The 21,119-nt window shown below is 66.3% G+C and overlaps 2 protein-coding genes across 2 annotated transcripts; both read right to left on the bottom strand.

Moving 5' to 3' along the window:
* Positions 1 to 1,112: 1,112 nt before the first annotated feature.
* Positions 1,113 to 14,055, bottom strand: GPAA1 (glycosylphosphatidylinositol anchor attachment 1). The gene is made up of 12 exons (XM_074986429.1): positions 13,808 to 14,055; positions 12,418 to 12,597; positions 11,947 to 12,058; positions 10,039 to 10,186; positions 9,303 to 9,404; positions 8,986 to 9,182; positions 7,969 to 8,165; positions 7,081 to 7,234; positions 5,597 to 5,692; positions 4,945 to 5,141; positions 2,889 to 3,059; positions 1,113 to 2,054 (listed from the first exon to the last, which is right to left on the bottom strand). Exons 1-12 carry the CDS (start codon positions 13,879 to 13,881, stop codon positions 1,811 to 1,813), a joined length of 1,872 nt encoding a protein of 623 aa, XP_074842530.1. The 5' UTR covers positions 13,882 to 14,055; the 3' UTR covers positions 1,113 to 1,810.
* Positions 14,056 to 17,220: 3,165 nt separating this feature from the next.
* Positions 17,221 to 19,684, bottom strand: EXOSC4 (exosome component 4). Its single transcript, XM_074985547.1, has 3 exons — positions 19,498 to 19,684; positions 18,631 to 18,837; positions 17,221 to 18,017 (listed from the first exon to the last, which is right to left on the bottom strand). Exons 1-3 carry the CDS (start codon positions 19,666 to 19,668, stop codon positions 17,658 to 17,660), a joined length of 738 nt encoding a protein of 245 aa, XP_074841648.1. The 5' UTR covers positions 19,669 to 19,684; the 3' UTR covers positions 17,221 to 17,657.
* Between the last annotated feature and the right edge of the window lie 1,435 nt (positions 19,685 to 21,119).

Raw genomic sequence — 21,119 nt, 5'->3', positions numbered from 1 at the left:
TGTCTTCTGTTCTCCTTCTCTGGGGCACCTGGCATTGGCCACCGTCGGCAGACGGGATACTGGGCTGGATGGACCTTTGGTCTGACCCAGTATGGCCATGCTTATGTTCTTATGTTCTTAAGCCCCCGTCCCGGCCCCACCGCGCTCCCCTCCGGGCCGAGCGAGCCGGGGGCGCCCCTGGCAGCACAGGCGGTGGGACAGCCGGGCTCCCCAGGAGGAGCCGCGAGCTGGGCCGGGCCGGGCCGGGCCTGGGCCGCGGCGAGTGCACACGTGCTGCCGGCGAGGGTCCCCGAGGTCCCGCACACGGCCCCGCTGGCTGCCCGTGGAGCCGCCCCCAGAGCCCCGAGCACCAGCTCATTCTGCCGCCTGCGCTCCGGCCCCCGCAGGCCCTGCTGCTCCCCGGGGCACCCCAGGCTCCCATGAGGTGCAACTGGCGCATCGTCATTCCAGTTCATTTCGACCCCCTTTCAGCTTCCTGCCAGTGCCGCTGGTCACAACAAGGCGCCGTTGCGAATCACCCTTCCCCCCCGAGGCCTGAATACCGCGCCCCGCGCTCCGAGAAGTGCTTTCAACTAGCCCGTGTCTTTCAAAGACGCAGAGTCGCTATTTCGGGGGCTGGGGCAGCCAGGCTGAGGAGCTGGCGCAGGGATCGCTGGGGCTGTGGCCCGAGTCTCCCAGCAGCAGCTTCATGGAAATGTTACTTCTGCAAACTAGCCACCACCCAACCCTGACGGCACCCGGTATCTCACTGCACCAGCCCTGCCTCCTCTGCTGCCACACAAGGACCTGGTGACTGGAGGCCACCTCCATGCCTCCTTACCCCCTGCAGGGATCCCTCTCCCAATGCCCTGCGCTTCCAGAGAACTGACTCAGCCACATGGCTGACAAGGGGGCAGGAGAGAAGAGCTAGTGTTAGCTGTCAGCTTCTCCCTGCACACGCAGCGTCCTTAGAATCTGACTGTCCTCCAGGCAACCTGGTCCCTTCTTACCCCAGAAGGTTTTGCCTCCCCCAGTCAGACTCATTTAATGTTTCCCAGCTGATCAGGATGCAGCCAGGGCCAGAGGCCTCGGCACTGCCAGCACCGGTTATGAACCGTCCCCACTGCTCCTGCTGAAGACTTTTAGTTTTATTACAAAGGTGAACACTCCAGCCCACGCTTGCCTTTGCATCGTCCTACTTCCACCCAGTGTATCCCCCAGCCCCGGCTGCTGGCTGCTCTGTGACCTGCCCACCTAAGTCACACACCCCTGCTCTCCTCCCAGCATGAGGTAGCCCCACGCAGGCCACACGCAAGACAGAGCGAGGCACCCTGCTCTCCTACACCCATGGGCTCCAGGAGACCAGTGTCTGCAGCAGCTTCTGGCAGTGCTGCCTCCCCTCCTCCCAGCATAAACCTGGCCAGCTGCCCTCTCTGGGCACAAGCAGGGCCAACACCCCCTGACTTCCAAGCAGGCAGCTCAGCACTTGGTGCTGCCCCACCCCCGCACCAGCTGCCAATGCCAGCCTAAGGTAAAGGTCCCAGTGGACAAAGGGCAGGGCAGCTGTGTTTGGTGGCATGAAGGCAGCCAGTACCCCAGGCACACAGCTCACCCTCCCCAGCAAAGCCTCTGCGCATGAGGGAGGGGGCTCACGCCTGCTGCAGACCCCAGAACAGCACCAGGGGCTCCCCTGCCCTCTAAAATAAAGGCCCCAGGCTCCAGCCTGCAACCTGGGCAGGTCCAGAGCAAGTCTCGGATCCTGGGATCCAGTGGCCAGGTGGTGATCTGGTCAGCAGCCCCCTGCTCTCAGGAGCCAGGCAGAGGCGCCCAGCTACTTCCAGAAGAGCACATTCCAGAACAACAGCCAGCAGGGGTAGACGAAGAGGGCAATGAAGGGGAAGACGATGGAGCCATAGAGGTAGTGGTCGAGCAGGCCCTCGGACACAGCCTGCAGGAAGAGCTGCCAGCACTCCAGCGCTGAGACCGGGTACTCAATCAGCTCCTGGTACAGGATGATGCAAAGGAGGAGGGTGACGGCTGGTGAAACCAGGACCAGCAGCACTGCATACAGAAACCTGGGAGACAGATGCAGGTGGCCATCAAAACAGGCAGCAATGGGGAGCACCAACCTGCAGGGCTGGGCAGAAAAGGGGCAGCTCCCAGCGCTGCTGCCCTGTTCCCTACAGCACCCCCTGCTGGGAGAGGCAGAGTGGCCACCCCCCCACCCAACTCCCACTGTGCCCTACTTCCCTAGCAGGGGATGCTATGAGAGACTGGAGAACATGCGCGCTCCCCCCGGCCAGTGCTCCTGCGTCACACCTCGCAGCACCCCCTGCGGGGAAAGGCTGGGTGCAGATGGGTGATGGAAGCAGGAACTGGACACCCTCTAATGCAGGAGCATTTCTGATGGGGAAGGGGGGCACCCCAAGAACGTGACAAGTGGCAGCTCTGGGACGAAGGCTGGGTGCAAAAGGGAGCTGTGACCTGGGGCAGGAGGCGGCACAGGGGGGTTGGGTTCTGTGGGGTGGGCAAAGGGTTGTGGGTGGGAGGGGTGAGAGGCAGGCTCTGGTCAGGAGACTTACGTGAGTGACTCCTGGGGATTGTGCAGGGGAAGCTTCCCCCCACCCCCATCCCAGCCACCTTTCTGAGCGGGGGCGGGGCAGGGCGGGGCGGGGCAGGGCTGGTCCAGCCCCGGGGACATAATTTGCCCATCTCTGCTCTGATGAGAGCCTTGGAGGCACTGCCCCTGGAGGGGGAGGGGAGCGCCAGCCCATGCTCCAGGCATCCCCCCCAGTCCCCAAGCCAGGATTCCGTCACCAGCAGAGCGACCCTGGAGCCTGGCCGGGAGCCCTGCGACTCGGGGCAGGCCTGGCTCAGGTGACCACGGGAGACACGCAGGCCTCACTTACTTGGGGCCGTTGGGCTGGACAATGGCTGCAACGGGCACCATGGTGACAGCCAGCAGGAAGCCCAGGGAGAAGTTAATGAGGGCGATGCAGCCCAGCTGCATGGCCAAATAGAGCAGGGACAGCAGCTTGAGGGTCATCCAGCCACGTTCACTCCTGCTGCCGGTCAGCACCCTGCAGAACACAGCAGGGCAACGGCTATCAGCCCCCCCAGCCCCTGGCCAGGGCTCAGAACCGGCACAGAGCCCCCGGTGCCATTTTCTAAAGCGCCCTGGGGCAGTCTGACGGGACGTAACGCCAATGGGCTCACACGGTTGGCTGGGACCGCGAGAGGTCATCTAGTCCAGCCCCTGCACTCGAGGCAGGACTAGGCATTATTTAGACTGTCCCTGACAGGTGTTTGTCTAACCTGCTCTTAAACATCCCCAACCACAAGCAGTCCTGGGGCACCTCACAGACTAACAGATAGTTTGGAGCATGAGCTTTCGTGCGCAAAGACTTCGGCTGCTGAAGCGGGTCTCTGCCCACGGAAGATCACGCTCCAAAATCTCGGTTAGTCTATGAGGTGCCCCAGGACTGCTTGTTGTTCTCAAAGCTACCGACTAACACGGCTCCTCTCTGAGGCTTATCCCCAACAGTGGAGATCCCACAACCTCCCTGGGCGATTTATTCCACTGCTTCACCACACGGACAGCTACGAAGTTTTTCCTCATATCCAACCTACACCCCCCCCTTGCTGCAACTGAAGCCCCTTGCTAAAGAGAACTTTTTCCCCCTTGTAGCAACCCTTCACGCTCGTGAAAGCTCGTCACGCCCCCTCGCAGTCTATTTCCCGAACTGAACGAGCCCAGTTCTCTCCCTCTCCCTCTCCCTCTCAGGTCGTCTTCTCTAGACCCTTTGTCATTCTTCTGGCTCTTTTCTAGACTTTCTCCAGTTTGTCCACATCTTTCCTGAAATGTGGTGCCCAAAACCGGACGCAAGACTCCAGCTGAGGCCTAACCAGAGCGGAGCAGAAGGGCGACTTCCTGGCTCTTGCTCACAGCACTCCTGCTAATACAGACCCAAATGACGTTTGCTTTTTTTGTAACCGTGTCGCACTATTGACTCTCATTTAGTCTGTGACCCCCCGTGACCACTGGCGCCTTTTCTGCACTGCTCCCTCCTAGACAGTCACTTGTGAGACGCCTGGTCTACGCTGGTATGATACTGACAAAACATGCACCCAAGTTAGCAGCACAGGTCGGTCCTGCAAGACAAAAGGCCAGCCGATGCCTCAACAAAACCAAACGGGCTCTGGCCCGGCCGCGCAGCCGCTCTCGGGCAGGAAAGGTGTCTGCAAGTGCTCCTGCAGCCGGCGGCAGCCCACTGCCCAGCTGGCGCGCAGGTCGGCTAGAAGGGGAGGGAACTTCCCAGGGCATCTCTCCTCACAGCATCACCACTTGAGAGGCAGCGGAGCGAAGGGAAGACCCAGCCAGCCACACTGCCAGCACCCACGTCGAGCGCTCCTGTTTTACCTCCCCGCAGCCTGCACGTTTTACTCCTTTGTGCCCCTCACTTGCAATCACTGACCTCTGCCATGGCCGAGAAACCTGCGTTACCGCTTTGGCCAAACCCGGGTGCGTCCAGCCTGGGGCTTGGGGCCCGAACGCGCCCCCAGAAGGAGCTGGTGGCCTTCCCAGGCTGGTCTGGGCAGCACAAGACATACGTCTGTGGGGACAGCTCATGGCGGGGGCTTTGCTGGGGCACTCGCACACCTCGGTGACCGTGCAGGGGCACCAGCAGCGGGGCTCTTCTACCGACGCTGTGCAAACGCACCCCAGGTGGGGCGAGGGAGGGGGCGCATGTGGTCAGCATGTGCCCTGGGGAGTCACAGCACCCCTCGCTGGGGCCAGAGGTTCCTCCCAGCGCCCCGGCCTCTGGACCGTCACTGGGCATGTTTATTAGACTGACTCGTGCTCTTGCTGGCCACCGACTTCGCCCCACCGCTTGACTGCAGCTGCCTTGTGAGCTAGTCCTGTCCCAGCCCAGCCCAGCCCCTCCCTCCTGCACCCGCATGTACCTGTGCGTGTTGTGGGGCAGCGCCAGCCCGGCCACGGAGATAGCAATGACCGTCAGCACCACGGCCTCGGCCTCGGAGACGGGGAAGTGCTGGGTGGCCACGTGCTGGCCCAGCACAGGCAGGAAGTAGAGGGTGAGGCCTGTGGCATGGCAGATCAGCAGGGGCGGCACCAGGGTGAGCAGGCCAGGCCGCGACTCCTGCGGGACAGCGTGGAGGATGCTAAGCTGGGGCCAGAGCCTCTTCCTAGGGGATTCCCAGCTGGTGGGAGAGGGGGACCCTGAACCTAGCCACAGACCAGGCCAGCATCTGCCCAGGGAAAAGGCCTCCGGCAGCTGCAGGCCCAGCCCCCGGGCATCAGCTTCTTTGGGCCAGGCCCACCAACCAAGACACCGCGGACCGGGCACTGTGGGGCAAAGGGTTATGCAGCAGGAGGCCCAGTGGGATGGGCACTGTCTTGGGAGCTCCCTGCTCTCCCCAGAGGCCTGTGGGAGGCCACGGTCCACCTCCATGCCAGGGAAAGCCTTGGGAGAACCTGGCAGGGGCCACGGACGTCCCTGAGAGCGACAGGACCCTGGTGGGAGAGGGACGCGGCAACTGCTCTCAGGCCGGTAGAGCTTCGAGCTGGCTCCAGGGGTGGGCTGGGGCCCCTCACCTCAGCGACAGCCTCAGCAGCACCTTGCTGTCCGTCGCAGAGCTGTTCCTCAGGGCCTGCGTCGCATTTACTCAGCTTCATCCACAGGTCTAGGGCGTGGGCAGAGTCAAGGAAACCAAAGCCCAACCCCAGCGCGCTCCTCTTCCCCATGGGACCTGGTGCTGCCCATCCCCAGCCACAGGAAATTCATCCCCCACCCCAGAGCCAGGCGCTGCCCCCTCCCCCGAGCAAGCCCCGCATGGGACCCTGAGCTGCCCCCCACACCTGAGCCAGGCGCTGCCCCCTCCCCTGAGCAAACCCCGCATGGGACCCCGTGCTGCCCCCCACCTGAGCCAGGCGCTGCCCCCTCCCCTGAGTGAGCCCCCCATGGGACCCCGCGCTGCCCCCCACCTGAGCCAGGCGCTGCCCCCTCCCCCGAGTGAGCCCCCCATGGGACCCGGTGCTGCCCGTCCCCAGCCACAGGAAATTCATCCCCCACCCCAGAGCCAGGCGCTGCCCCCTCCCCCGAGCAAGCCCTGCATGGGACCCTGAGCTGCCCCCCACCTGAGCCAGGTGCTGCCCCCTCCCCCGAGTGAGCCCCCCATGGGACCCCGTGCTGCCCCCCACCTGAGCCAGGCGCTGCCCCCTCCCCCGAGTGAGCCCCCCATGGGACCCCGCGCTGCCCCCCACCTGAGCCAGGCGCTGCCCCCTCCCCCGAGTGAGCCCCCCATGGGACCCCGCGCTGCCCCCCACCTGAGCCAGGCGCTGCCCCCTCCCATGAGTGAGCCCCCCATGGGACCCCGCGCTGCCCCCCACCTGAGCCAGGCGCTGCCCCCTCCCCCGAGTGAGCCCCCCATGGGACCCCGCGCTGCCCCCCACCTGAGCCAGGCGCTGCCCCCTCCCCTGAGTGAGCCCCCCATGGGACCCCGCGCTGCCCCCCCACCTGAGCCAGGCGCTGCCCCCTCCCCTGAGCAAACCCCGCATGGGACCCCGCGCTGCCCCCCACCTGAGCCAGGCGCTGCCCCCTCCCCCGAGTGAGCCCCCCATGGGACCCCGCGCTGCCCCCGCACCTGAGCCAGGCGCTGCCCCCTCCTATGAGTGAGCCCCCCATGGGACCCCGCGCTGCCCCCCCACCTGAGCCAGGCGCTGCCCCCTCCCCTGAGTGAGCCCCCCATGGGACCCCGCGCTGCCCCCCACCTGAGCCAGGCGCTGCCCCCTCCCCTGAGTGAGCCCCCCATGGGACCCCGCGCTGCCCCCCACCTGAGCCAGGTGCTGCCCCCTCCCCTGAGCAAACCCCGCATGGGACCCCGCGCTGCCCCCCACCTGAGCCAGGTGCTGCCCCCTCCCATGAGTGAGCCCCCCATAGGACCCCGCGCTGCCCCCCACCTGGCCATGGGACGTTCCTCCCCCACCCCAGAGCCAGGCGCTGCCCCTCGCGGGGACTTGGGCTGGGCTGAGGCACTGGTGGGGCTGTGGACGCCCCTCTGTGCCAGCCCCCGGGATATCTTGAGGACGAGGCTGAGGACGAGGCAGCCGAAGGCCGGCATGTAGACGCCGATGGAGACGAAGCGCGCCAGCGAGGGCAGCAGGTAGAAGAAGTAGGACTGGTGCAGGCGCTCCAGCAGGTTGTTCAGCTTGCGGAACATCCCCTCCAGCGTCCTGCGGGGCTGGGACCTCAGCAGGGCAGGTGCTCGCCCGGCCGGCCGCCCGTGGCAGAGAATGGGGGGGGGGAGGGCAGGCCCAGCCCCCACACTGCGCTGGGCCAGCACCCTTCCGACCTGACCAGGAGCTCCCTGCATCCCACCCCCCAGCGCAGCGCCGCCCAGTGGGGGCTCCTCACCCTGACCCACAGCCCCCATCCCGCCCCTCAGCGCAGCGCCGCCCAGCGGGGGCTCCTCACCCTGACCCACAGCCCCCATCCCGCCCCTCAGCGCAGCGCCACCCAGCGGGGGCTCCTCACCCTGACCCACAGCCCCCCATCCCACCCTCCAGCGCAGCCCAGTGGGGGCACCTCACCCTGACCCACAGCCCCCCATCCCGCCCCCCAGCGCAGCCCAGTGGGGGCTTCTCACCCTGACCCACAGCCCCCCATCCCGCCCCCCAGCGCAGCCCAGTGGGGGCTTCTCACCCTGACCCACAGCCCCCCATCCCGCCCCCCAGCGCAGCCCAGTGGGGGCTTCTCACCCTGACCCACAGCCCCCCCCCCCCCCCCAGCGCAGTGCAGCCCAGCAGGGGCTTTTCACCCTGACCCACAGCCCCCCATCCCCCCCACAGCGCAGTGCAGCCCAGCAGGGGCTTCTCACCCTGACCCACAGCCCCCCTCCCCTCCCGGCTCTGCCTGCTGGGGCAGTGGGGCCCCCCTGAGCCGGCCCTGCCCACGGGGCAACACTCACTTGCCCACGATGCTCATGTCGTACTTGTACTGCCGGAAGCTGTTGATGCCGCGCACGGTGATGGCCTCGACGTGGTAGCGCAGGAAGAGGCCGTGGGCGCCCTGGGGCCGGCCGGAGCCCTGCTTCAGCACCATCAGCAGCAGGGTCTGCAGGCTGTGCAGGTAGGCCGGCAGTGTGTCCCAGTCCGTGTGCTGCAGCTGCAGGGCACAGAGGTCAGGGCCCCACCCCCAGCTGGGGGCAAGAGCCCCGAGGGTGGGGCTGGGGGGTGCAGTCAGGAGCAACGGGGCAGGGGGCTGGAAGAAACCGGCAGGGAGAAGAGCCCAGCTGGGACAGAAACCTGCCTTCACCTCGCCTGGGCGGGAAGCCCATCCCCCGGCTGTCACTGTGCCCTGGGGGCGCCAGCCCCTTCACCCCCTGTGATGAAGTAGGGGGAGTGCGTGTGTGAGTCAGGCTGGATGTCTGAGGCAAGCAGAGCAGCTCCCAGTGGCTAAGGATGACCCTGGGGCTACAACTGGCAAGTAACACCTCTGCCTGAACAAAGAGCAGGGAGGAGCTGAGCTGGGTTTTGAATCGGGGGGGGGTGGCAGTTAGAGGCTAGGAAAAGGGAGAGCTGGAAGGCAGCCAGCCTGAGGAGGGGGAAAGCTACACCCCAGAGGGGCACCCCTCGGGGTCTTCTCCCCAGGACGGGTTGGAAGGGCTGTCTCTGGCTGCTGTACTGTCGCTTCTGTGAGAAACTGGGCATCTGTTGCCTAATAAACCTGCTGTTGTACCTGCTGAGTGAGAGTCAATCCTGCCAGCGGACGGGGTGCAGTGCAGGGGGACCCCTGAACCCCATCACACACACCCCGGCTCTCACTGTGCCCTGGGGGGCGCCAACCCCTTCACCTCCTCGGCTCTCACTGTGCCCTGGGGGACCAGCCCCTTCACCCCCACCCCGGCTCTCACTGTGCCCTGGGGGCGCCAGCCCCTCTGCCAGCTCTCACCTCCCCCGGGTATGCTGCCCCCCCCAGCTCCCACCTTGCCCTGCAGGGTGCAGAGCAGCCTGTTCTTCTGGCAGAAGGCGTAGAAGAGGTTGACCAGGTCCAGGTTGGGCAGCTGCCCGTTCAGCCCCTCCACGGCCACGTCGAAGCTGGTGATGACGTCGCTGCTCAGCTCCAGCGCCATGGCCGCCTGGATGGCCCCGGCCCGGCCTAGCACGCCCGAGGAGTGCACCTCTGCAGGCACAGCAAACGCTCAGAGCCACGCCGACCCCCAGCGGGGGCTGCTAGGGGAGCGCGTGGGCGCTGGGCCGGGCTGGCACAGAGCACCCCGCCCTGCCCGCCTGCTGCTCTCACCAGTGATGTTGACGTTGTGGTAGGCCTCCAGCCAGGCCTCCATGCCGATCAGGTCGTGCTCGTTCACCAGGAAGATGATGTCCTTGGCCCAGTAAATCTGACCTGCAAGCAGAGGAGCCCGGCCCTGTTGGTGAGGACCAGGCCGGCCAGCCCCCAGGGCCACACACCCGCCTGCATACGCACGGCACGTTACAGCCCACACCCATCCTGCACTGGGCAACTGGCAGCCCAGGGTAACTTGCTGGGCCCCTGGGAGGGTCTGTGTACATGGCAGGAACCTCTCTGCTCTGCATCCTGCACTCGTCAGTCTGAGCTGACCACTGCCCAGCCCGACAGCCCCCCTCATGGGCACCTGGTACAGCCCCGGGAGCCCCCCACCACCACCAGGACCTGGTACAGCCCCGGGAGCCCCCCACCACCACCACCAGGACCTGGTACAGCCCCGGGAGCGCCCCCCACCGGGCACCTGGTACAGCCCCGGGAGCGCCCTCACTGAGCCCAGGGGGGCCTTGATACAGCCCCAGGAACCACTCTCACTGAGCTCTGGGGGGTCATGATACAGCGCTGGGAACTCCCCTCAGCAAGCCCTGGGGGGGACTTGATACAGCCCCAGGAACCGCCCTCAGTGGGTCACGCAGAGTCCTGGCTCACGCAGGCGTACGCCTGAGCTCCACGTGGGTGCGCCTGCCCTGGCAGCTCCCTGCACCTCCCCTGCCCCCGGCGCACACTCACTCACCCCGGAAGTAGGCGGCCAAGGCCAGCATGAGCCCCACGGCCTGGCTGTTGTGCTGCCCAGGGCTGCAGGGCACACTCAGGACCAAGGACTCCGTACTGGCTGCCCGTGGGGCCCGGAGGATCCCGTACACATTCGTGCCCTTCACCATCTGCTGGAGGGAACTGGGGCTCAGACGGAGCCAGCCCCACCCACTGCGGGCCAAGCCCTGGAAGGAGCTTTGTCCCACCCCAAGCCAAACCCAGCACCCTGGTGTCTGCCAAGGAAGGGCCCAGAGCAGGGGGCGCCCGGCACAGGAGAGCGGGTGGGGGCTGGGTGCAGAGCTGGCTGTGGGCATCTGGCACTGGAGAGCGGGTGGGGGCGCCCGGCACAGGAGAGCGGGTGGGGGCTGGGTGCAGAGCGGGTGGGGGCGCCCGGCACTGGAGAGCGGGTGGGGGCTGGGCGCAGAGCTGGGTGTGGGCGCCCGGCACTGGAGAGCGGGTGGGGGCGCCCAGCACTGCAGAGAGGGTGGGGGCTGGGTGCAGAGCTGGGTGGGGGCGCCCGGCACTGGAGAGCGGGTGGGGGCTGGGCGCAGAGCTGGGTGGGGGCGCCCGGCACTGCAGAGAGGGTGGGGGCTGGGTGCAGAGCTGGGTGGGGGCGCCCGGCACTGGAGAGCGGGTGGGGGCTGGGCGCAGAGCTGGGTGGGGGTGCCCGGCACTGGAGAGCGGGTGGGGGCTGGGTGCAGAGCTGGGTGGGGGCGCCCGGCACTGGAGAGTGGGTGGGGGCTGGGTGCAGAGCTGGGTGGGGGCGCCCGGCACTGGAGAGTGGGTGGGGGCTGGGTGCAGAGCTGGGTGGGGGCATCTGGCACTGGAGAACGGGTGGGGGCGCCCGGCACTGGAGAGCGGGTGGGGGCTGGGCGCAGAGCTGGGTGGGGGTGCCCGGCACTGGAGAGTGGGTGGGGGCGCCCGGCACTGCAGAGCTGGGTGGGGGCGCCCGGCACTGCAGAGCTGGGTGGGGGCGCCCGGCACTGGAGCGCGGGTGGGGGCGCCCGGCACTGGAGCGCGGGTGGGGGCTGGGCGCAGAGCTGGGTGGGGGTGCCCGGCACTGGAGAGTGGGTGGGGGCGCCCGGCACTGGAGCGCGGGTGGGGGCTGGGTGCAGAGCTGGGTGGGGATGCCCGGCACTGGAGCGCGGGTGGGGGCTGGGTGCAGAGCGGGTGGGGGCGCCCGGCACTGGAGAGCGGGTGGGGGCTGGGTGCAGAGCTGGGTGGGGGTGCCCGGCACTGGAGCGCGGGTGGGGGCGCCCGGCACTGGAGCGCGGGTGGGGGCTGGGTGCAGAGCGGGTGGGGGCGCCCGGCACTGGAGAGCGGGTGGGGGCTGGGCGCAGAGCTGGGTGGGGGCTGGGTGCAGAGCGGGTGGGGGCGCCCGGCACTGGAGAGCGGGTGGGGGCTGGGTGCAGAGCTGGGTGGGGGCGCCCGGTACTGGAGCGCGGGTGGGGGCTGGGTGCAGAGCGGGTGGGGGCGCCCGGCACTGGAGAGCGGGTGGGGGCTGGGTGCAGAGCTGGGTGGGGGCGCCCGGCACTGGAGAGCGGGTGGGGGCGCCCAGCACTGCAGAGAGGGTGGGGGCTGGGCGCAGAGCTGGGTGGGGGCGCCCGGCACCGGAGAGCGGGTGGGGGCTGGGCGCAGAGCCGCCCGTAGCGAGCCGGCCCGGTTGCTGCCTTTGCCCTGCGCCCAGCCACGGCCCCCCACGAGCCATCTGTCCTCCCCTTTGGTTCTCTCTCTTCTGTGACCAGAGTGACCGGTCAGCACGCACGGCTTGGGTGCGAGGGGGGGAGCAGAAACCTGAGATGCCCCAAGGCTCTGTGGGGAGGCGCCAGCCCACAGGCATCACATCTCTCCTCCCAGGGCTGCTGCCCGCCCCCAGGCTGGCACGTACGTATCGCTCGCGTGTCTCGTCAGGGAAGGGCAGCGTGCGGGAGAAGGGCTGCTTATACACCTCCAGGCCCAGGTTCCACATGGTCTTCTCCAGCCAGGCCACGGGGATGCCCCTGGGAAAGCAGACAGGACCAGTGAGGGCTGGAACGGGGCCCCCTTGCCCAGGAGCGGCAGCTTTAGAGCCCAATGAACCCCAGATCCTACTACCCAGGGCCGCAGGGCGCCTGCTCCGCCCACGGGCACATACTCACCATGCGCCACCTAACATGGTGCCACTGCCCTGCCTTCTGGGCAGAGGTACCCAGCGCAGGCCCAAGGGTCCCCCTCCATCAGCACCACAGACTACAACTCCCAGCATGCCGTGCTCCACTCCAGCACGCCCCTCTTCACGATAAAGGCAGCTGGAGAGCCGTGGCCCCCCCAGAGAGGTGCTTGGCCTGTGCCCTGGGTGGGGCGAAGGGCGTGAACTCACCCCACCTTCTTCTTGTGGCCGGCGAACTCGCGGGCGTAGGAGAGCGCCCTCTCGCCCAACGCGAACTGCTCCTCCACCATGGTGGAGCCCATGGCGTTCTCCGACATGTAGGTGCGCAGGGTGAAGGGCGGGGAGGCCAGGCCCAGGAACCAGCCCAGCCCAGCCAGGTAACTGAGGATGCTGCAGACAGGAGACAAGGGGGTGAAACCCCAGGTTGCTCCCCGCCCGGGAGAGGGGTCAGGTTCAACAGGAGGGCCCAGGAGCAGTGGCGAGGGAGGTCTGTGGCTGTGAGCCCAGCTGGGCTCTGGGGGGTGCAGCACCTGGCACTACCAGGCTCAAAGCCCACGGCCCAGCGGGCTGGGTCCAGCCAGGAGGAGGCGGTGCTGCCTGCGGACAGGACGGAGGGACAATGGGACAGGGTGGGCACCCAGAGGGATGGGACAGCACAGGAGGGAGAGGGGGAGGTCCCGGCGGGGGGACAGGGGTATAGGATGGGTGCCTGGAGGGATGGGACGGGACGGGAGGGGATGAAGGGACAATGGGGACAGAGAAACAGCACAGGAGGGGGAGGGGAGGGGGGTCCCGGGGGGGGCAGAGGGACGGCACGGGGGGAGGGGAGGTCCCGGGGGGGCAGAGGGACGGCATGGAGGGGAGGGGAGGGGGGTCCCGGGGGGGGCAGAGGGACGGCACGGGGGGAGGGGAGGTCCCGGGGGGGGCAGAGGGACGGCATGGGGGGCGGGGAGGGGGGACAGAAGGACGGCACGGGGGGTGGGGAGGGCTCCTGGGGGGGGCAGAGGGACGGCGCGGGGGGAGGGGAGGTCCCGGGGGGGCAGAGGGACGGCATGGGGGGCGGGGAGGGGGGGCAGAAGGACGGCACGGGGGGTGGGGAGGGCTCCTGGGGGGGGCAGAGGGACGGAACAGGGGGCGGAGGGGATCCCGGGGGGGGGGGGTCCCGGGGGGCAGAGGAACAGCGCGGGGAGGCGGGTCCCGGGGGGGGGGGGCAGAGGGATGGCGCGGGGGGAGGGGAGGTCCCGGGGGGGCAGAGGGACGGCATGGGGGGCGGGGAGGGGGGCAGAAGGACGGCACGGGGGGTGGGGAGGGCTCCTGGGGGGGCAGAGGAACAGCGCGGGGGGGCGGGGAGGGGGTCCCGGCGGTGGGGGCAGAGGGACGGTGCGGGGGGGCGGGGAGGGGGGTCCCGGCGGGGGGCAGAGGGACGGCGCGGGGGGGCGGGGAGGGGGTCCCGGCGGGGGGGGCAGAGGGACGGCGCGGGGGGGCGGGGAGGGGGGTCCCGGCGGGGGGCAGAGGGGGGGGGCGGGGAGGGGGTCCCGGCGGGGGGGGGGGCAGAGGGACGGTGCGGGGGGGCGGGGAGGGGGTCCCGGGGGGCACTGACCAGAGCGGGGTGTTGAGGCGCAGGACGAGGCGGGACAGCGCTCGCCGGCGGCGGGGGTCCGACAGCAGCCCCATGGCGGGGGCGGGGGCGGGGGCGGCTCCCGGGTCACTGCGGAGAGAAGAGCGAGAGTCCAGCCGCGGCCCCCGCGTCACGCGGCAGCGGCCCCCCCCCCCCCCAGGCCCGATCCGTCCCCGCCGGTGCTGTGCGATGGGCCGGGGCCTGATCCCCGCCCCGCCGGAAGCGCCCGAGCGCCGCGGGAAGGGCGCGTGCACACGGGGTGGGCGGAGTTTGCGCGGGTTGCAGCGCGCGCACACACACACGCGCACACACACAGAGCACAGCGCAGTGTGCACAGGGGGAGCGCTGCACGCACGTGGGGTGGGCGGTGTTTGTGCAGGTTGTAGGGTGCGCGCACACACACACACAGCACAGCGCGCACAGGGTACAGTGTGCACCAGGTGTGCATGAGGGAGCAGTGCATGCACACGGGGGGCATTATTTGTGAGTTGCAGTGCACGCACGCACACACACACACAGAGCAGTGTGCACAGGGGGAGCGCTGCACGCACGTGGGGTGGGCGGTGTTTGTGCAGGTTGTAGGGTGCGCACACACACACACAGCACAGCGCGCACAGGGTACAGTGTGCACCAGGTGTGCATGAGGGAGCAGTGCATGCACACGGGGGGCATTATTTGTGAGTTGCAGTGCACGCACGCACACACACACACAGAGCAGTGTGCACAGGGGGAGCGCTGCACGCACGTGGGGTGGGCGGTGTTTGTGCAGGTTGTAGGGTGCGCGCACACACACAGCACAGCGCGCACAGGGTACAGTGTGCACCAGGTGTGCATGAGGGAGCAGTGCATGCACACGGGGGGGCATTATTTGTGAGTTGCAGTGCACGCACACACACACACACAGAGCAGTGTGCACAGGGGGAACGCTGCATGCACGTGGGGTGGGCGGTGTTTGTGCCAGTTGCCCTGCACTCACAGTGCAGTAAGAGCCGGTGCAGTGTGCGCACTGGGCTGGGGGCAGTGTACGTGCAAGGTGCTCTGCTCAGGCAGAGTGTGACACACTCAAGGTGTTTGGCTTGACACTGCCCAGGATGGCAGTGGGTGCGGGCTGCAGTGGGGGCACGGGTACGCTTTTCTGAGTAAGCATATTTAGCGCCTGGATGGGGCAGCTTCTGCTGGGGGAAAACCATCTGCCATTGACTGGGGACTCATGGTGCCTGGGGCAGTGGGACAGAACCAAGACTGTGCACTAAAAGCTATAGAAAATGTGTGCCCCACAACGGGGTTGGGTTCCTCTTCTCGTCTCAACATCGCAGCATAGCGCCGGTTATACAGATCCTGGCTCCATCCTCACCTCTAATCCACCTGGCCAATGGATTGGAGCGAACAACCTTTGGTAACTCTAAGCAACCGCAGGACAGGGTGTGTGAGAGAGAGAATAAATTATGTCTTATTATATGCATAACATAACAGTGCTGTATTCTCACTAAATGTGGCATTCTCCCCTTATCCGTCTGAGAAAATCCCCCCAGCTACCTACAAGCATAACAGCGCTGGGGCTCAGCTGTGTAGGAAACAGGATCCAACCCTCCTCAAGCCAGCAACAGAACCTAGAAGTCCTGGCTCACAGCCTGTCCCTCCGGCTTTCCTCCCAGCCCAGTACTGTAACCACAAGACACCATTTCCCTTCCAGAGCCAGGCTAGAGCAGGGCAGGGGCACACCTTGGGCATCCCTATCAATATTAACTTCGAAGCAGCAGCCAAGAGCCCCAGTCAGGGACCTTCCCCCATCAGGGAAGGCACTGGACAAACCCCAAACTGACAGCTCCTGCCCCAAGCTGGTAACACTCTGAGAATAAAGCTAGAGGCAAGGTAGGCCCAGACCAGTGGAGATGCGGAACCAGGGTAGAAGACAGTACTCTGCCCCTGAGCCCAGCTCCCCTGCCCTGGAGGATTCTATAACCACTCGGGCCAAGCCCTGGCCTAGGCTTCCCATGCTATGGAGGGGTGACCCTGTGGGAGGGAGGTATGGGCGTTAACTGGCTGCAAGGACTAAAGATGAGGGGTGGTCACCAGGAGACCACGGGTGGGAGGGGCAAGTTGGTGTCACTAGCCCATCTTCCTCAGGATGCCCAAAGTCATAGGGAGGTGGGGGAGGCTCATTCACTGTCTTCCAGCCTGTGCCCAGCCCTCTCAGGACTCACCCTGAGCCAAGGCAACTCTTGCTCAGGCTTGTTCCGTGCACTCGGTGCAGATGGGTAAGTTCAGATGTTCTAAACTAAGCTGCCGAGAGGTACCTGTGCCAGCCCCAGTGACCTGCTTGAAGGCACCTAGCACCGCCAAGCCCAAGGGGCAGGGAACCAGGCAGGGGCCCTTCCTGCACACGTTGCAGTGGGGGATCACACTGGCTCTGCCTCGTATCACCTACACCCATTTCCAGAGGAACCCTTGGCATCCACACAGTGTGCAAGAGTCAAAAAAGCAAAGAGGATGTTAGGAATCATTAAAAAGAGGAACAGAATAAGTCAGAGACTATGCCCTTATATAAAACCATGCTACACCCACGTCTTGCCCTGATATAAAACCATGCTACACCCACATCTTGAATACTGCATTCAGATGTGGTCACCTCGTCTCAAAAAAAGAGATACTGGCATTCGAAAAGGTTCAGAAAGGGGCAACTAAAATGATTAGGGGTTAGAAACAGATCCCATATGAAGAGACATTAAAGAGACTAGGACTTTTCAGCTTAGAAAAAAGTAGACTAAGTGGGATACGATAGAGGTATATAAAATTATGAGTGGTGTGGAGAAAGTGCACAAGGAAAAAGATTTACCTGTTTTCCTAATGTCAGAACTAAAAGACACTAAATGAAATTAATGGGCAGCAGCTTTAAAACAAATAAAAAGGAAATTCTTCACACAATGCACAGTCAACCTGTGGAACTCCTGGCCAGAGGAAGCTGTGAAGGCCAGGACTGTAACAGGGTTTAAAACAAGAGCTGGATAAATTCATGGAGGTTAGGTCCATTAATGGCTATTAGCCAGGGTGGGTAATGAATGATGTCCCTAGCCTCTGGGAGTCAGAGGCTGGAGAGAGATCGCTTGATTGTTACCTGTTTGGTTCACTACCTCTGGGGCACCTGGCATTGGCCACTGTCGGCAGACAGGATTTGGGGCTGGATGGACCTTTGGTCTGACCCAGTATGGCCGTTATGTTCTTTTAAGCATAATGTCATCCCTCCTCCACCACCTGCCACATGCAAAACCAAAATCGGATGTGTCTTTACTGACAGTTTCCGCTTTGCTCAGCTCGGGGGGGAGAGGAGACACAGTGGCTACCCTTCTGCCTGAGACCCTGTTACAGGGGTCAGCAAGTACAAAATGCAGTTTACACCAAAACCATGTTTTATTTACAGCCATTTTCATACAAAGGAACTGCCACTGATACCTAGGGAGCAACCAGCTCCTGCACGGAGCAGCTATCCACTGAGACACGTCCCAGCCTCTCTCGCAGCCCACAGCAGAGCGAGAGGGGCACCAAAGCCCAAGTGTAGGCAGCCAGGGCTACAGACACAGGCAGCCAAGTCAGTGCCCATCACCCAGTGAGACACATCACCTTTAACGGACATTCTAACGTACCGACATGGTGTTACCATTGAGCAGAGGAGCTCACCCTGGATTTAGCACAGATGCTTTACCAAACCAGGCTGCGGGATGAAAGGGCGCAGTGGTGGGATGGCTGCTGGCTGAACTCGTCCCCTGCCAAGGTCAAGGCAGCGCCCCGTCCCTATGTATTGAGATGCTGATCCCAGGCAAACAAGTGAGTGTGCTCACTCCCCCAGCAGCGTGGTGACCTCCTGCACATGGTCACGCACCACTTGGTCCAGCACAGCATAGACATCCTTGCAAGCCTTGCTGGCAGCCTCAATGACCTTCTCCAGGTGGTCCTCGTGTAGCCGTGAGTTCATCTCCAGCAAGGCTATTTGGTCTGACTTGGGCAGCAAGGCCAAGGCCACTTGGGGTCCCCCAGCTGCCTCCTCCACGTAGTTGAGGTCAGTGAGTGGCGTGTCCTCAATGAAGCCGGCAGAGCTGGCACACACGTAGTCTCGCATGGGGATGCCTGCATCTATGGTGGCCAGCGTGGCTGCATTCACACATGCACAGTAATTTCCACCATCTGCCTGCAGGATCTGGGGAGACAGTACTCAGCAGATAGGGCAGAACAGGCTGCACCCAAATACTCAACGGACTCTGCGTCTGGCTCTGCAGAGCTCACAACCTTCCTGAGAGAGCAGCATCACCCGCTCATGAAACAATGTAAGCCCCAGGCAAACTCCTCATCACACTGCACTGCTGTCTGAGCAGCCCAGGCGGCACTAGAGGGGTAGTGAGCAGAGTGCATTGCAGCTGGCTCTGTCTAGAACTCCCCACCCCCACACATTATGGCATGAGCCAGTGTCCCAGCCAGGCCAGTGAGTGGCCCTGCACTACCCCCTGCTCCACTGGCTCAACGGATTTAAGGGCCCTGGCTGTTCCTTGCATCTCATGGTCACGCCATGCTGAGGACCATGTAGCTCTGAGCAAGGTTTGAGACTCCTCCTCACCTGTTCGAGGAAGTATTACAGGCAACTGGGGTTGGCCACATTGTCCTGGGGTAGGCACAACAGAAAGCCAGGGAGTTGCCTGCACTGAGAGCCCCAAGAGCTAGCAGTGGTGTGTAAACCAACAGGAGGCTGCAACCACAGACCCATTTGTAAAGGCCCCATGACTGGGGGCATGTGGTAAGACTAAGTAACCCCCTACCTGCACGTAGATGTCGATCTGGGAGTGGGGGTAGAGCTGGGTGAGGATGGCTGCCTCAAAGGTCTGCTTCAGGTGCAGCGTCATCTCGCTGGACTTGCGGTCCCCATGGGGCCGGCGCTTGCGCTCCCCTGTGCTGAAGGTGGCCATGCTGTACTGGCAGTTCACCAGTGCCCGGTCGTGCAGGGCCTTGCTGCGGGAACCGCGCATCTGCCGACACAGAGGGTAGCAGGCAGGGCTAGTGGCTCCCGCAGGTGGGAGCTCCCCGCGCTTTGGAGGACTCTCAGAGATTCTAGGGGCAGGGGGTCACCCCCCCACGGGGGTGCAATGCTGGGTGCTGTAGGCTGCACCAACCCCCCTCGCTGGGGCAGAGGGAGCGGGGGAAATGGAGCAGGTTCCTCTGGGCACAGGCCCCTGGATGGTCCCCCAGCAGCAGGGGCCCGAGGCCGAGTGAACCTGCCAGGGAGAGAGGCCCGGGGGGTTGCAGCCTTGGCTGGCTGTCCCCAGGGAAGACCGCTTGTTCGGGGTTTAACCGGTAGCGGCGCAACCCCTCCGGCGGACACAGCCTCGCGCCTCTCTCTCTACGGAGAGGGGCCCGGACGCCGGGGCTCTCCGAGGGGCGGGCGGGGCCGGGGGCCGGGGCTCTCCGAGGGGCGGGCGGGGCCGGGGAAGGGCGCACGCCGGGGCTCTCACAGGGGCGGGGCGGGTCGGAGGCCGGGGAGGGGCTCTGGGCGAGGCCGGACACCGGGGCTCTCCGAGGGGCGGGGAGACGAGGAAGGGGCCAGGCGCACGCCGGGGCTCTCCGAGGGGCGGGGCCGGACGCCGGGGTCCCCTGCCGGCGGCGGGAGCAGCAGGGCCCGTCCCGCTCACCTCGTGCGGCCCGTACACCACGGCCAGCGCCTTCGTGTTGCCCTGCTCGATGTAGGCGGAGCCGTCGGCCTGGGCGAACACCCCCATGCGCGCGCGCACCTTGCGCAGCTCCCCGGCGCGGCGCCCGTCCACGCGGTACCCCTGGTCCGACAGCAGCTCCAGCCCCGCCATGCCGCCTCCCGGCCTGCCCCGCGCCACAGCCCCGGCCCCGCCCCCTTCCCGGCCTGCCCCGCGCCGGGAACCCGCCCCCCCTTCCCGACCAGCTCCGCGCCACGGCCCCGCCCCCTTCCCGGCCTGCCCTGCGCCGGACCCCACCAGCTCCGCACCACGGCCCCGCCCCCTTCCCGGCCTGCCCCGCGCCGGGAACCGGCCCCCCCCCTTCCCGACCAGCTCAGCGGCACAGCCCCTCCCGCTTCCCGGCCCGCCCCGCCTCACGGTCACGGTCCCGCCCCCTTCCCGACCAGCTCCGCGCCAAGGCCCCGCCCCCTTCCCGCCCTACCCCGCGCCTGTAACCCTCCCCCTCTTCCCAACCTGCCCCGCGCCACGGCCCCGCCCCCTTCCCGGCCTGCCCCGCGCCGGGAACCCGCCCTTCCCGACCAGCTCCGCGCCACGGCCCCGCCCCCTTCCCGGCCTGCCCCGCGCCGGGAACCGGCCCCCCCCCCCCTTCCCGACCAGCTCAGCGCCACAGCCCCTCCCGCTTCCCGGCCCGCCCCGCCTCACGGTCACGGTCCCGCCCCCTTCCCGACCAGCTCCGCGCCAAGGCCCCGCCCCCTTCCCGCCCTACCCCGCGCCGGTAACCCTCCCCCTCTTCCCAACCTGCCCCGCGCCACGGCCCCGCCCCCGCCTCCCGGCCTCCCCCGCGCGGGGACCCCGCCCCCCGTTCCCGACCTGCACCGCGCCACGCATGTCTGCGTGCGTGCCGAGCCCTCGGGTGCCGGAACCCCTTGCGGCTGGCTCCGCCCCGGCCCCGGCGCCTGCGCCGGGCCCAGCAGGGCCCAGGAGGGCGCGAGGCCCCCTCTGTGCACGGTCCGGCCCGGCCCGGCCCGCCGCGCAGTGACCCCCCCCCCTTCCTGGGGCCCGACCCCCGGAGTGATCCCCCCGTTTCCAGGGCCCGACGCGCCTGAGGGCGGGAGTTGGCCCCAGGGGCTCTGGCCGAGCGGGGCTCGCAGGAACGCGCGGGGCGGGGGGTGCACTCCGGGGAGCAGGAGCAGGAGCGGAGCGCGGCTCGGGGCTTAGGGGGCAGGCGAGGAGGGGCTTGGGGTAACTGGAGGGAAGGAGTGGGGGGCGCACGGGGGCAGAAGCAGAATGATATGGGGTGCGCTCTGGGGCACTGACTGGAGGGCGTGGGGGGTGCAGGAGGGCCGGAAGCAGAGGGGCTCAAGAGTCCTGCACTTGGGCTGTAAGAATCCGAAGCATCGTTACAGGCTGGGGTCCGACTGGCTCGGTAGTAGTTCTGCAGAAAAGGACCTGGGAGTTGTAGCGGACCAGAAGCTGGACATGAGTCAACACTGTGCCGTTGTAGCCAAGAAGGCTAATGGCGTATTAGGCTGCATCAAGAGGAGCGTTGCCAGTAGATCCAGAGAAGTGATTATTCCTCATTATTCGGCTTTGGTGAAGCCGCA

This window comes from Carettochelys insculpta, chromosome 2 (assembly GCF_033958435.1).
Source record: "Carettochelys insculpta isolate YL-2023 chromosome 2, ASM3395843v1, whole genome shotgun sequence".
Classification (NCBI taxonomy): Eukaryota; Metazoa; Chordata; order Testudines; family Carettochelyidae; genus Carettochelys; species Carettochelys insculpta.
Note: the sequence above shows the minus strand (reverse complement) of the source record. Positions and strands in the feature narration are given on the sequence as shown.

What these genes read in the sequence shown, in the direction of transcription:
- GPAA1 (XM_074986429.1), bottom strand. Translation starts at nt 13,881, where the DNA reads ATGGGGCTGCTGTCGGACCCCCGCCGCCGGCGAGCGCTGTCCCGCCTC. An exon ending in ACGAGACACGCGAGCGATAC is followed by an intron (nt 10,187 to 11,946) that starts GTACGTGCCAGC and finishes TCCCTCCAGCAG; the next exon opens with ATGGTGAAGGGCACGAATGT. An exon ending in CCACAACGTCAACATCACTG is followed by an intron (nt 9,183 to 9,302) that starts GTGAGAGCAGCA and finishes CTGTGCCTGCAG; the next exon opens with AGGTGCACTCCTCGGGCGTG.
- EXOSC4 (XM_074985547.1), bottom strand. Translation starts at nt 19,668, where the DNA reads ATGGCGGGGCTGGAGCTGCTGTCGGACCAGGGGTACCGCGTGGACGGG. An exon ending in TGGTGTACGGGCCGCACGAG is followed by an intron (nt 18,838 to 19,497) that starts GTGAGCGGGACG and finishes CTGTGTCGGCAG; the next exon opens with ATGCGCGGTTCCCGCAGCAA. An exon ending in AGATCGACATCTACGTGCAG is followed by an intron (nt 18,018 to 18,630) that starts GTAGGGGGTTAC and finishes CTGTCTCCCCAG; the next exon opens with ATCCTGCAGGCAGATGGTGG.